We start from the raw sequence: 14,973 nt of genomic DNA, 5'->3' as shown, positions 1-14,973 counted from the left end.
GTGCGTTGAGAATTAGAAATATATTGTATGGACGGTATATCCACTTAATGTCAATTTATGATAAAAATATTGGATAATCAAATAAGATTTGTATACATGTGATGAAATTTATGGTACTTTCCTTTTCAACGGATCAGATCATGGTAAAAATGATAGGATTACTGTAGCTTCTCAAAGAACAGTAATCTGTGGTCCAGTGAGTTGGATGGATGTAAGCATCCGTCTTTTAATAGAAACAACCGCCAGCTGCGAATAGGCAAAGATAGAAGATTCCAACCGAGGATCCAGTCACGGACGTAAAGATCCAGATCCTCTCTCTCTATTTCTACTCTCCGCTAACTGCTGAGAAATTAAAGAAAAAAGAGCTCCTTTTCTTTCTCTGATTTCTTTCATTTCTCTCTTATGCTGTGAGGCGACCGTAAGAAGATTTCTGGTTTGTTTTAGCTCCATTTTTTTTGCAATTCGGTTTATTTACTATCATCGATCGTTTTTAGGACTGTTTGAATTTAAGTATGAAGAATTCCTCTTTCGATTCTGTTTTAGATGGAGAAGGTTATTTTCTCTGTTTATTCTCATCTTTTTAATCATTCCATTTTTGTTTGTTCTTCGACATTTGATTCTTTGTTTCTATTCTTTTTTTTCTTTTTCTTTTTTTCCTTATGTGATATCAATCGTTATTCTGGTTAGTTGGTGATCTTCCCTCTCTCTCCTCACCTTGGAACCCAAAAATCATGACCATCCAAAACCAAGGTGGCTACACCCAAGGAAAACGTTGGGATGGGACCCCCACCATTAGTTTTGTGTGGGCCTCATGGTGTTTATCTGCCATCCAGTACATTTCATCTGATATACCTAATCAGTATGGAAGAACTACCCAAAAAATCACTGTATGACAAAACTCAGATGGTTCATATCATGTGAATTGGCAAGTTTTTAGGTATAATTTTATGGGGTGGCCCACCTGGGTGTTGAATCAGTGTAATTTTGGGGATCAATACCAAACAAATGATTTATCTGATGGATGGGATGGATTGCATTCACGTTAAGTCGTTTCCCCCACGTTAGAGCGTGACGATGGTAGGTACCTGCCCGCGGTAGGCAAGAGTTTTCCATCCGTTAATAGCAACTCCTTGTTTTATTTATTTATTTATTACTGTTGTTCTAAGAATTGCTATGTCAAATTCATGGAATTGCGCAGTAAGGTTTGGTCATTTGATTGGACCCATTTACTTGGTTTGGTGATTTTGCTGTTTGGGACCTGAAATGACCCAAATTTTCTATGATTTTTTGCAACTTTGGCATGAATATGCTTTCTCTTCAGTTGTGATCCATTCTAGTATAACTCAAGAGGCTATTACTGTAACTTTTCATTTCATGACTTCAAATTATAATGGCTTTATGGTTCTGTTTGCATGTGGTTTCTTTTTGCTCGTGGATGTTGAATATCAAGTTTTGGGCCTAACAATGGAATATGTTACTGTTGTTAGCATGGTTCCACATTGAAACCTTGGTAAAAATGCTCTAAAGACCTAAAATGGGCAAGTTTTGGATACTGCCAATTGGGGAAAAATTGGTTTGCTATTGGCTCAAGTGATTCTTATAAAAACCGATAGGGGAAAATAGTAGCTAATGGTTGATTATTCATCTTCAAGAATTTTCTACTTAGTGAATTCACCCATGAGAGTTTGCCTTTTATTAAATCAGAGATGGTGGATGAGGAACAAAGTTGTAGATGTTGTGAGCTTTGTTCATTAAAGACTGCACGGAGGTGTTCTGTAACGGCCACCACCATCACCGTTATGATACGGCTCCTGTATCGGCTGTTACAGGACCATTACAAGGCTGTTACAGCTGTTTCAGCCCCGTAACGCATAACAGTTATGACCGTTACCGTTACATAACGCCGTTACGGCCATTACATGATCGATTTTGAATACCTTGGACTGCACATATCTTTAGGTTTACATATTCTTATCTTTTCATTATATGCAGTATCTCAGCGGCATATTTTTCTGTTTGTGTTTTATTCTTATTATCATCGTATGATATTATGATATGCTTTTTCATGCTATTTGGCATGACTTCATTTTTGTTGACTAAAGTGACTTTGCTCGGATGTCAGTGTGGAGATTCTTTATAATACGTTTATTTTTCCAAATACCAGAAACTGATCATTGAATCTGATGGCGATATTTTTGCGACTTAAAAATCTCATAGCTGTGAAAACATCTCTTCTTGCAACCCAATTAAAGATAGTAATTGATATTTGTAGTTATGTGGTGTGCCTGAAATGATTTGAAATGTACTGTTGCCTCAGAAGTTGACTGATCATGTAAGCGGCTTCAGGGTATTTCTCCATTCTAGATTTTCAGTGGAGATGAATCTTTCATAAATTTTGTTGCATCAAAATTTCCCAAATTTGTAGTAAATAGAAACACTTGAGATGATTGCCTTGTGTTACTGATGGGGAATGACTGTCGTTTCTATTATCATGATTTTTACCTTAAAACTGAACTTGAAGGGAAGCTAAGCAATAAATTGTCTGATTATTCCTTTTAATGCCAATGTGCTACTTTTTGTTGGTGGTTGCAGAGCGCTTTACTTTCATAGTGTGGTACTGATTTGCAGGAGATGGCTATAAATCGAACTGCACAGATTGCTCTTAGTGTGGCAGCATTTGGCTCACTGGCTTTCATATTTGGAGTAATTGCTGAAAATAAAAAGGTTAGTTTCTCTACTAGTTAAGGAATTCCTTTAATACAGTATGCAGCAAGAAATACAAATTTCATTCATGCATTTGGCATTATGAGAGGCAAGAGCAAGTATCTTGATAATGAGTGCCCTTGTGCAGTGAGTGAATAGAGTTTATATTAGGGTGATCAACAGGCCTGGCCTGGGCAGGATCAGGTCAGCCCGATGCATTAGGCACTACCAGTGTACAATGGTTTTGCATACAAGTAATGATATATTATCGTCAATATCTTAAAACCCGGACTGTTACAGCTGTTATGACCTGCTACAATCTGTTTTGATCTATGACATTCTACAAATAATAATTAAAGAAATGCAAGGATTAAGCAAACAGATGCCCAGGCTTAGTAAATATGATGTTTGGTCTGAAATGAAGAACTAAAGGTTGGAGTTTTATGTAGGTGAGTGTAGTTGTTATAAATGAGAATAGTCGACCATTTTTTGCCCAGGTTTTCAGTGACCTGGCCCATTTGTTTACCGGTCTTGGTCCAATGGTTATCATCGCTCACGCGCAGCCCTACCAAACTGACGGATCCATGAGCTTGATCTGAGCCCATCCCGATTATTAATTGGGCAAATTTTATACCCAATGCGATGGACATGGAAATATATGTCTGAGACTATACCAGTTGATGTACTCGGTATATGTGGGCTTTGATGCAAGAAAAATAAATAAATTCTCAGCTTTGTTCTAAAATAAATTTGATTTGAGAGTCTATAAGTGCCCTTGTTTTCCTCTGGATGCTGTCAGATTCTCATTTTCTTGTTCTCTTGTACTTTGACAGCCAGCAGCTGGAATACCATTTTCTGGAAAAGATGTAGTGATTTGTAAATATCCATCTGATCCGACCGTTGCTTTGGGAAGCTTATCCGTGGTGACTCTTTTTGTTGCTACCATTCTCGGGGTGGTTTCTATGTTTTACCCCTACAAAGGAAAATCTGTCCCCACCGAAGCTTTGTTCCGCAGCACTACCCTGCTTGTCTTCTTTGTTATTGCAATGTAAGTAGAACCATCCATTTCTTCAGACTAAACAGTTTTTCTTGCAATGTACTAAAGAGTTATGAGTTTTCAAATGAAAGAATTGTAAACTGGATTTGCGGAAGTTATGAGTTTTCAAATGAAAGAATTGTAAACTGGATTTGCCGAATTGAAAGGATCGAACAAAGCATCCATTGCTTGCTTCAGATTAATTGCTGGAGTCTTCTGCACCTTACAACCTTAGAGAAGCGCCGGGATGGGAAAATAAACCTCTAACGTGTGTAGGTTTAGGGACCCATCCAGGTTTAAATAGTTTACATAGAGGAAGAGTTTGAAACCCATCACAACTCTTCTCCATAGAGGCTCCACACAATTTTAGCATTCTTACTCTGTTTAGGAGACTGTGTGTGTAACACATTTGAAGCTTACCACCCCTACACGAATTTAGATTGATTACGACTATAGTGGGGGCCACCGATATGCCTGATCATGATATCCAACACTTAGAAAGATCCAGACCATTGATCAATTAGGCCCACCTTATAGAATTCTAACAAGAATTTGACACCGACATGATACCCATTCTTTTGATTTCAAGCATTGGCTTGTTTTGGAAGTAAAAATGGATGGGCAAGATCATTTGTAGAAGATACATCCAGTCATGGATGTATGGACCATCTGATTGCTGTGATTTTGGGTGGGTTAAGCAGGTTACTTACATTTCCGTCCCTCCGATTCTGGCATGTATCGCCAGTATTGTCCATGAACAATGCAGCTATATCGACCTGAAACAACAAGGGCAACATGGGGTGATACAACCCGTATCGGTGGTGAATGATTCAAATGCAAAAGCCGATTTGCAAACCATGGCTGGAAGGATGTTGGAGCTTTGAAGCAAAATTGGGAAAGGCTTCTTTTTGCTGGTTCTTCTATAGCAGAAATGTGTTGTTGTGCTTTTGGAGTTGTAATGTTATAAACTAATAATGACAATTGTCTGCATAAAAAATCCTCTCCAGATCAACAGTAAATCCATTAAATCTGTTACGCATTGGATTTGAAGAAGTGCGTTTCTGGGATAGCTTTTCTTTCATAGCACATGCTAGTATATGTTGCACATATGCATGCTTGCTCATTTTCTCACTCTCTTTCTGCTACCAGGAGTGTTTCTTTCATAGTACATGCTAGTATATGTTGCACATATGCATGCTTGCTCATTTTCTCACTCTCTTTCTGCTATCAGGAGTGTGTCTGTGCTGGCAGAAGCAATGATGATGTGGGCAACAATCACTGAAGGCCTTCACCGTGTCCGGAATGTTCACCACAACCTCAATACACAATGCCCCACTGCCAAGACCGGACTCTTTGGTGGTGCTGCATTTCTGGCCCTCGATGCAGCCCTCTTTTGGTTGGTCTGCCAAATGCTGACACTCAACGCCCGAGAAGACTACTTAGAAGAGGAGGATCCCAAAGGTGAATATGGCCACATCCACACTACCGAATACAGTGCTAATGGAGCTGAGCCGGTTCAGTCTGGGGTGTAAAACATCTACAGGCAGAAAGGAGAAAGAAAAACTCTTGCATTAGTCTCTCTTTCAAAGTATTTTACTAGGAGGATTAAAATCTGTAGTTGAATCTATAAAAATATGTGCATCCTTTTGCTCCTTTCTCTTTCACGCTCTGACGTTCTTATTACTACTGACTACCAGGGTTAAAAGGCTTGGCAACTCAGATAAACTTACCCAACCATGAGTTGAGTTGGGACTCGCCAGAATTGGGGCTGAATCGACCTGACTCTCCCGAGTTGGGGTTGATTTTGGGGGGTGACTTCTGGTATCGAATCAGCTCGGGTACTACAGATTCTGAGTCGACTCAGACAAGTCTTAAAACCATGCTGACTACTTGGATTAAGTTAAACAGCACAAGTGCCCTTTCCATGTGAGGAGTCCAAAGTGCTTGGAAATTTAAGCAGTGTTACCACTTTTGTGAGGTCTAGACCATTTATAAGCTGTGCCTGAACTTGAACACACGTGGGTCCCAAAATCTGGCTGGTCTCCTCATGGGTGGATGACACACGGACACAATCCAATCAGATGGTTGAGTGAATATATCAGCAATCTTTCAAAAAAGAAGAAAAGAATCATAAGCATCCATATTATACATGCTTGGCCCACCCATCAAAGTGGGCTATCTATTTCAGGCAGGGCATGTAAATGGTCAAGCTCGCCTGGTGAAATGCTCAGATCTTGCAACTGTCTGTTATGTTTGAACCAAGATGCAGTCTGCCGCACACAAATGTCCCTAGTAGCAGTGCTCTCAAAAAAAAAAATTTGAGAATGATGCCAAGAATGTTTAGGAAATGATTTTCTGTGTACCAATGGGTATGGCATGTGCAACGCATGTGGAGATAGATAGGGGGTGGGCTTCATGCAGAGAGAGAGAGAGAGAGAGAGAGAGAGAGAGAGAGAGAGAGAGGGCTACATGAGATAGGTTGGTGTGTGGGTCTGGGCTATATGTGAAGAGAGGAGAGAAATGAAGCAGGCTGCACATGATAGACGAGCATGAATATCACGGGTACCTAAAAACTGTTCCCTATGTCCAGGACTCTTGATAGACTGTTTCATGGGTAGAAACCGTAGAATTGTCCATGTCTAGAAGAAATCTTATGTGTTGTGTGAAGAAATAATTGAAGAGAAATCTCAACCAACTTAATTGTTGATGGGGAGATGTGGAACTCTTCCCTTTAAAGTCAAGTGCAGCCATGACACGATTGGAAACCCTTTTAATAAATGTGGGTAAAAAAACATAGGGGGTTGTCAATTCCACAATGCAATAATTGTAATACAAGCTTTCTTCTCAAGCTAACTTTCGTTTGAGGATCACCTCTCATGCATGCAAGTATTCCCTTTTTTCACTCAAAAAGAGAGAACAAGCTCTTACATTCTCTCAAGAAAATGAATTATTCTGTAAATTAGAAAGTTAGATTCCGAGGCTCTTTCTCTCCACCGCTTTCTTTATCTCATGAAAGGGAAAATAAGAAGAAGAACAATAATATATATATATATATATATAAGAGGCATGTGCTTACCGCTTACACGTAGAGACAAACATGCGAATAGAACTCAAGACACCACTCCATAAAATAATGTGGACCACACATTTAACGATGGACCATCACACCCAATGATTGTATGCTTGGCCCATGATGATCAACTTGTGGTGTGTTTGGGAGGAGTTTATTTAACGTGAATTAGAATCCAATTCATCTCAAAAAAAAAAAAAAAAAAACACAATTTTAAAATCATAATAAAATCATGTAATTCCATTTCACATTGACTCCGATTACCACCTATTCTCAAGTCATAATCATCTCTCTTATTTCCCATATCCTTGTTTCTTTCATTTACAAGTTGCCAAACATAATTAAGTGATTTTGATTACTAGATTCTGAATTCGAGTGAATTCCAATTATAAGTTGCCAAATACCATGACTGATTCCAATTTACATGAATTCTGTAATAGCTGCCAATGCATATTATATACAGGCTGCCAAATAGCTCCTTAGATTGTTGACCTTGTTAAGGCTAATCAAGAATTGTGAAAGGCACAAGATCACTTCCCCTTCCTCCAGTTGAATTGAGGTTTGGAACCATGAAGCCCACTTGTCATGGCTGGAAAACAAAGTAAATGGGCAAACCCTCTTCTCGATCAACCACATTCCAGCCCATAAAAGGTCATCACATGTGCCACCATGGCATGCTTGTGTGAGATCCCAGCCATTATTAGGTGGATCTAACCACTTAGAGATCATGACAGAAGAAAAATCAGGTCTCTTCACTCACGCGGTGGCCGCACAACATGATTATTTTACTGTCCTCAATTTTGAGTCACGACGTCCACAGGGCAGGATCTAAACAGTCAATCATCATGATATTCTTCAAATGCGGCAAGAACAACATGCTTTGTAAATGCAGCTAATTTGATTTTTTTACCAACGCATGTGATTAGTAAGGCTCTACCAAACCCAGCCTGTACTATACAACCTAAGCCCAAACTTAGCCTAGACCCGTGATGAACCAAAATAATCCAGCCTGAGCCCGGCCTAGAATATTTATTTAGGGCCCGGCCAAACCTCAGCCCGTATGAAGTTTGCAAAATAAATAAATGTTTTGGTGGGCCCCATACCTACCTTTGGCACATTTTATTTTATTTTATTTTGATATCCAGTCCATACATTTGGTGGGCCCCACTATTGAGAGAGAGAGAGGCAAGGAATCAACTCACTTTCCACGAGTTGTTTCTCTCGGGGCTTTTGGGGGTTAAAAGGGTATTATGTCTAACCATAGTCACCACTAACCAATTACCTCAATTCTACAGTCGGTTAGACCCTATAAAAATACACAGTATTAATAATCCAAATAACCTTAGCCCTAAGATGACTATTGAGTTCGCGTTTCATAGATTTTAAATAAAAACCACAGTTATATATAGGGGATGTTTTAGGCACCTACTCTGCCCATACGAGCATATGGTATTTACTATACAATATCTGACTAATTTATGAGGAATATGATTAATTTTCATATAAAAAAGATACAATGTAATGCAATGATGATGATGGCTAATCGATTTGAATTTCTGATGAGCATAATCTGATTATATCAGCAAGCTGTAAAGCATACGTTCGAACCGATTGAGTGCATTGTGCAAAGTATGTACAAATGTGATGTGTGGGGTGCTCAATGCTATGTTGATGCTTGTGATAAAGTGATGACTAACTGGCTAGGCTTCTGGTAGGCAGACTCCGATTATATCGGCAAGCCATAAAACATACGTCCGCCAATTAAATACGAGAAAACAATTAAATGTAATGTAGTGATGGTGTGTTTCAGGAGCATGAGAGTTGAGAAGAGAATGAGTGTTGCACAATGCTAATGTTTGGGATTGGATGCAATTGATTGAAGCTTAAATAGTTGGATGAACAATAATATTACAAAGGCAAGATTGAGTGGCTCAGATTAAGAATTAGGTGGCTTATGAGGCTCAAATTCTAGTTGCGTCAGGCTAGTCTAAACCAGGGTTGGACTCTTTCACTATTACTCTCCCATGATGGAGGGATGGTTATATAACTAAAGCCCTAAGGGATGAGGAGGCTTCTAGATGAGAATGGATGCTTTGATGTAATGTGATGCTTGAAATGATAAGGGGAGGAGGTTATTTATAGCCTTCAAATTTGATTTTCTTGTAATGGCCGCAAAGTCAATAAGAAAAATATGATTGGATGGTTTGGATTTGAGATTGTTATATGACATCATTTTATGGGTTAGATGGGGTGGTAAAATGGTATACTTGAAAAGTAAGATAGGCATCAGAGTAAATACGCACTAGTCACATACTTGGGGGTTGTAAAAGAAATGCTCCACATGCTTGAGGGATGCCAGCCTGAAGAAGGGGGTGCCACGTGGCTGGCGGCAGTTAGGCTGCCACTGGTCCACACCTGGAACTCTTTCGTCATGTCACCTTCTTCACTCGTGAAGAGGCTCTACTATGAAGAACATTGCACTGAGGTTGTGTATTATTTGAGCTTGGTTTTGGGCTTAACTAGGTGATCTGACTGGGTTGTTTGGACTGGGTAGGTTGACTAGATGGGTTGACTTAACGAGTTGGCTTGGGAAGTTGACTCGTCGAGTTGACTCAAGACTCAAATGTTTTAGGGTCCAGGGATCTAGGATTAGATCGATTGGGTTGACATGGTTGAGTTTAAGGTTTATGAGTAGGGTTTTTAGGGTTTAAGTTTCTAATATTAGGGTTCTTAAGGTTTAGGTCTTTAAGGTTAGGGTTTTGGCTGACCATCCATTGGTTTAAACTCAATTAGCTCATCGGCCTCGGATGGATTATCTACGCAAACCTATTGTGATCACCATTGATGTCATTACCCGAAGGCCTTATTACAACAATGAGGAGGGATTGGTTGGTTGAAGTGCAAAGAAATATGAGAAGAACGGATTAGAGGTGAGAGCGATTGGAAGGAATGGATTGGAGGTGAGAGAGAGAGAGATGAGAATTAAGAGTTAAAAGGCGAGAGAGACAGAGCTGGATCATGAGAGGAATTAATGTCTTCTTATTTTAATTGTATTTTTTAAACCAAAAATTTAAATCGGTTGGGGTTACTCGCTCAAGTTAGCATCACCATGTGTTTATGTTAAATCCACCTCGACCACATGTGTGGCACCTCATGTTAGGCCTAGGAGGCAAAAATCAACCTTGTCCGTTTTTCAAGTGGACCATACAATTGGAAACAGTTAATGGATGGGCTTGATGTTTGGGCTCCATGCATAAGTTTTAGTGTGGCATATGATGGGTAAAGTGAATTTTATATAATCATCAAAGTGAGCCTTGTAAATATCAAGGGTGAACATTTCTTCAACCTATTTTCCTTTGTGTGGCCCACCTAAATCACTAGTCATCATGGTTTTTTGGACATGGGCATAACGCTGCATTACACATCCCGTTATGGTGGCCCCCATAAAAACCAGAGTGGGTGTACAATCTCTCGCTTTTTCAGAGCATTTTTTTAAAAGTGAAAAATTCACACCATTGATTTTGTACGGGCCCAATCATGATGCATATGTAAGATCTATTCCGACCATTAGATGTGTAATTCTACTTTAGGCTAAGTGCAAAAAAAATAAAATGATTTTGTGATTAAGGTGGGCTACACTAAAGGAAAGAGTTACTATAGAAAAGTTTACCATTGATTCTTACTAGGACCACCGCGATGATTATATAAAATCCGACCTAACCAGTAAACACTACACCAATATAGGCACAGGGACCAAAAATCACGGCCATCTGTGATTCAAGTGGGGCCGTACCAAGGAAATTAATTTAGAGAGTGAGCATTATCTTGAATACTATTTATAATCGTGTGGCCCGGAAGTTCTACTGGCGCACAAGTCGGCAACCCCGATTGATTGGAGTCTCTCGGTAAAAGAAACACAATTAAAATAAAAGACAAGCTGTGTATTTCTCACCTTCAACCCATGACTCCCACCTCTCTCTCACCTCCAATCTGCTCCTCCCATATATCTCTTTGTACTTAAATTGACCCTCATCACCATTGCACCAGTAAGGCCTCTCGGGTCACAAACTGACCATAGACCCTGTTCAATAAGTGGAACGTATTAGCTGTCGGCTCTCAGGTTGGGGAATAAAAGTTAGAGAAGGGCAATCATGGTGGAGCCCCTAATAGAAGTGGCTTTGTTTATGGTATTTGTTTGTAGTTGGTTACATTGGCAAAGCAATATTAATTGTTGCCTAGAAATCCAAGGGAACAAGGCACTCTGTTTCATTTTCTACGGGTTGGTGTAGTTATCATATGAAATCGGCTTTCGATACTGCCTTTGACTCAAGGGCCTGCCCAAATACACAGATGGAATATTAAAAGGAAAAAAAAAAAGGAAGAAAAACCAACGTGCAAGAGGTAAGTGTGGCCCCCACTAAAACGTTCATTTATTTTATAAAACCGCATTCTAGTTGATTTCATTCTGGGCCTATATAAATATTCTGGGCCCAGATGGACTATTTTAGTATTTTGGCTGGGTCGGGCCAGGTTTGTACTTAGATTTTTTAACGTGGGCTGGGCTTTGACAGAGCTTGGCCTGGCCTGTAGACGCCCTACCAGCCTCACTCAAAAGTCCTCTCTTCACCGGTCTCCAGCTGGGAACGGTCAGGAGTTTTTGTATGTTCTTATCTACACCGTCCATTCATTTTTTTCGTATCATTTTAAGATATAAGTCCTAAAATGGGGTAGATCCAAGGCTAAAGTGGCCCACAACAGGAGGCAGCGGTGATAATGATTCTTACAGTTGAAGCTTTTTTAGGGCCCACCGTGATGTTTATTTTCCATCCAACCTATTCATAAAGTTACATAGACCTGGATGAAGAGAAAACATATATATCAGCTCCATCTAAAGCTTATGTGGTCCTCAAGAAGTTGTCAACGGTAAGAGTTTAATCTCCATTTGTAGTCAACTCGAGTCTTATTTGGGGTTATATGCTAAAATGATACGAAAAAATTGATGGACGGTGTGGATAAGACCCATAAAGCACAGTGGCCACTCAAAGCTCCAGCTCGTTCCCAGCTGGAGACAGGCGGGGTAGGACGCCGCGTCCCCTCTCATAAACCCTAAAACCGCGCCACATCACAGGCGTTAAAAAACCTCTATTTATAACCAGCTCCGACCTTTCTCCAAAAACACGCGAAAAACCCTACTAAAACCCCACTGAAACCCTTTCCAGTCCTGTGACTCCCCCATTTCTCCAGTTCCCACATTTCACAATCTTCCTTTCTCCTTGCCAGTGTAACCCCCCCACCCCTCTCTCTCGATCTCCTTCCTAAGCTTCTGTTTGAGGTTTCGGACTGCTTCCGAGAAATTTTTAGTACTCGTTTCTTTTCGTTTCTTTTCAACTGCTGGAATTAGATGTAGAATCAGAACAGAAGTTGCTAATCTATCTCACTTCAGTTCTCTAGGAAGATATATATATATTTTTTCTACCTCTTGCTTTAGTGGAATTACGGAAGAAAGATTGAGTTTTTCACTTTTACATATAAATATATATTTTTGAGCCGACTCCACCAAGAAATTTCTCTCTCTCTCTCTCTCTATATATATATATATATATATATACATATATTAATTTGGATTGGAAGATGCCGCTCGGACAAAGGGCAGGGGATAAGAGCGACTCCCGATACTGTGGAGTTGAGACAGAATTTGATGACGACATGCCTCAGGTTTTGTCCTTCAATATCTCCGGCGGATTCGATTTTGTCGTTTCTACTCTGGTCAGTACATTGACACCCAACTTCCTTTGTTTCATGCATTCTCTCTCTCTCCCCCTCTCTATCTCTGGATGGTGCTCTATGAACTTGTTAGACTTTGTAGCTAGCTTCTTCACACTGCATTATTGTGGGGGGAGAAACTTTCTGAATTTACAGTTAAATCCATTAATTTGTGAACTCTTTCATTGGAACACTTGAATTAGCCATGCTGCAATTTCTGCTCCTTTGTGAATATAACATGTTGCAGTTGTCTGGTTCTCCTAAGCTGCTTTGCTTTTGCTTTTATTGTAAATAAAACCATGAATTCTGGTGCTTGGTTGAATCCAGAGCCAAAAACACAACAAAACAAAGCAAAACACAATGGTCGAGTTCTTTGTTGCTATGTTGGAATGTAAAAACATGGATAATGATTTGTTTGGTTTTCAAAGAGGCCCCTATGGCAATATTCAGAAGTTGTAGATTATCCTGGTGCTTGGTTGAATCGATTAGTTCTGGCTGCAGTCTTGAGCATTATGCCCATACTTCGATTTTATGTAATGGAACCCGAGATTTGTGTAAAGATAAAACCTTGAAAACAGATGAGTATAAAATGCAATGGGCGTTCGATTTTGTGTAAGTTATTTCTTAGCCCACATTAACACGGTCTTGTTTGATGAGACTAGAGAGGGGGGAAAGTTCTAGTTGGAGGCTTGGAGAAAGGCTATAGGGTCCAGAGACTTAAGATTCAGCAGAACTAAGATGGAGTATTTGGAACACAACTATAGTGGGAATAGTTATAGGAGCAAGGCTTTTGTTTCTGATGGTCAGGAGATTCATAAAAATGATTTCTTTCGTAACTTTTGGTTGTACTACTTGAAAGGATGGAACGTCGATGAGTGAACCATGGAAAGAAGACTAGAGGTAAGTATGAGTGAACCCTGGGGAGAACTTATGATGGTTAAATGGTCTTCCCCTAGAAGGTTGGAAGACTTGTCTTGACCATTCAAAAGGATGGAGGGATTGATCACTGAACCATGGAAAGAAGACTGGCTGTTGGCATGAGTGAGCCTTGGAAAGGATAAAGATGGTGGTCTATACTGATAGTTTGTCCTTTAGTATCTGGGGCCTGTTTAGCATTGGAGGGGTTCTTTGAGACGATCATGGCATCATTCATATGCCTTTTTGTGGGCCTATTCCTGTTGGAAAAGCTCATGAAGCAGAGACCTTGGTGCATGGGGAAGCTTAGGGAATTTAGTAAAAGATTTATCGAAGTGGTTATCTTTGAAGGTGACTTGAGGAATGTCATGGGCTTGGGTTAAAATGTGGAGCCAATGGGCAAATGGTATCACTGATGTGTCCAATAGAATCAGAGCTAGCTGGATGGAGTGCAGATGCATTTATGGGATGCTGCATGATTATTGCATTGTTATGAAGCTTAAGGATAATTTTTTTATGAGGAAGTTATCCAAGTGACCATGCAATATGGGGTATGATGGGTAGTTAATAGGGAATAGGAGGACAGAGTGAGCATTCTAGATATAAGGATGTTGAGATGGATGTGTGGCAAGGCTTGGGAGGATAAAATTGAGGATGAGGTCATTCTTAATGAGAAATAAAATGATGGACAACAGATTGAGATGGTCTGGTCATGTGCAACAAAGACAGTAGATAACGCTTGTAAGAAGGGAACTTTGATTAGGGTGGAAGGGCCCGAAAAGGAAGGCCCATAAGGACTTGGATTGAAGTGGTGGAAAGCGATATAATCATGTGAAGGCACTTGGATTGAGAGCTCATCTCACGTGATGTGGGCACAAAATACGAACAGTCCACTAGACAAGTCGCGTCATGAAACCTCTAGGGCCTAAAAGTTAGCCTGATCCTAAAATCTGGTGGGCCATAGCAACGTGAGGGAATTCCCACCCTTGATTTTCACCAGGGCCCACCCGAGTTACAAAACAACATGATTTTTTGCCCAACCTTTCATTTAAGTTAGCTGAAGGGCCTGTATGGCCTAGATTGCATATACACATGATTTGAGATGAGCTCGCAAAAAGTTCTTACGAGAACCGGTTTCTAGGAGAGCATTTCTCTTTCTCTCTCTCTCTACACACACACACACACCAAAGAAAGGCAAAACATGATTCTTAAAAGTTGATCTATGATGATGCTGATGTTTTTACAATATGCCTTTCATGCTGTCATTAAAATCAAAAAGCAGTTCCATTGTTTTCATTAACAATGCCATATCATCTGGTGCGTGGTGGCCAATTAGCTAGTCACTAGCCAAACTGGCTGTCTTCTCATGTGACTGGTCAGTAAGCTCACCCATACTATTGCTGTGCTGGTATCTTGCGGGGAAAGAAAAATTCTTGGTTGTTAAATGCCACTATTTACATTTTAATTACTTTTTTTCTCATGGTTT

The 14,973-nt window shown here is 39.9% G+C and overlaps 2 protein-coding genes across 3 annotated transcripts in view; both read left to right on the top strand.

Annotated features, from left to right (window-relative positions):
* The first annotated feature begins 272 nt into the window (after positions 1-272).
* On the top strand, positions 273-5,403 carry LOC131256567 (uncharacterized). 2 transcript variants are annotated; one of them, XM_058257454.1, is made up of 4 exons: positions 273-433; positions 2,593-2,724; positions 3,537-3,751; positions 4,971-5,403. In XM_058257454.1, the coding sequence occupies exons 2-4, from the start codon at positions 2,632-2,634 to the stop codon at positions 5,269-5,271; spliced, it is 609 nt and encodes a 202-aa protein (XP_058113437.1). In that variant the 5' UTR covers positions 273-433; positions 2,593-2,631; the 3' UTR covers positions 5,272-5,403. The 2 variants fall into 2 exon arrangements, with proteins under 2 accessions (XP_058113437.1, XP_058113438.1); XM_058257455.1 differs by having other exon boundaries at positions 279-433; positions 2,629-2,724.
* A 6,555-nt stretch (positions 5,404-11,958) lies between these two features.
* Positions 11,959-14,973, top strand: part of LOC131256566 (protein arginine N-methyltransferase 1.5) — a 59,167-nt gene continuing 56,152 nt past the window's right edge. Inside the window, exon 1 of the mRNA XM_058257453.1 lies at positions 11,959-12,575. Coding sequence (XP_058113436.1) covers positions 12,441-12,575 — 135 coding nt within the window. The 5' untranslated portion in view covers positions 11,959-12,440. The remainder of the gene's footprint in view (positions 12,576-14,973) is intronic.

This window comes from Magnolia sinica, chromosome 9 (assembly GCF_029962835.1).
Source record: "Magnolia sinica isolate HGM2019 chromosome 9, MsV1, whole genome shotgun sequence".
Lineage (NCBI taxonomy): Eukaryota > Viridiplantae > Streptophyta > Magnoliopsida > Magnoliales > Magnoliaceae > Magnolia > Magnolia sinica.
Note: the sequence above shows the minus strand (reverse complement) of the source record. Positions and strands in the feature narration are given on the sequence as shown.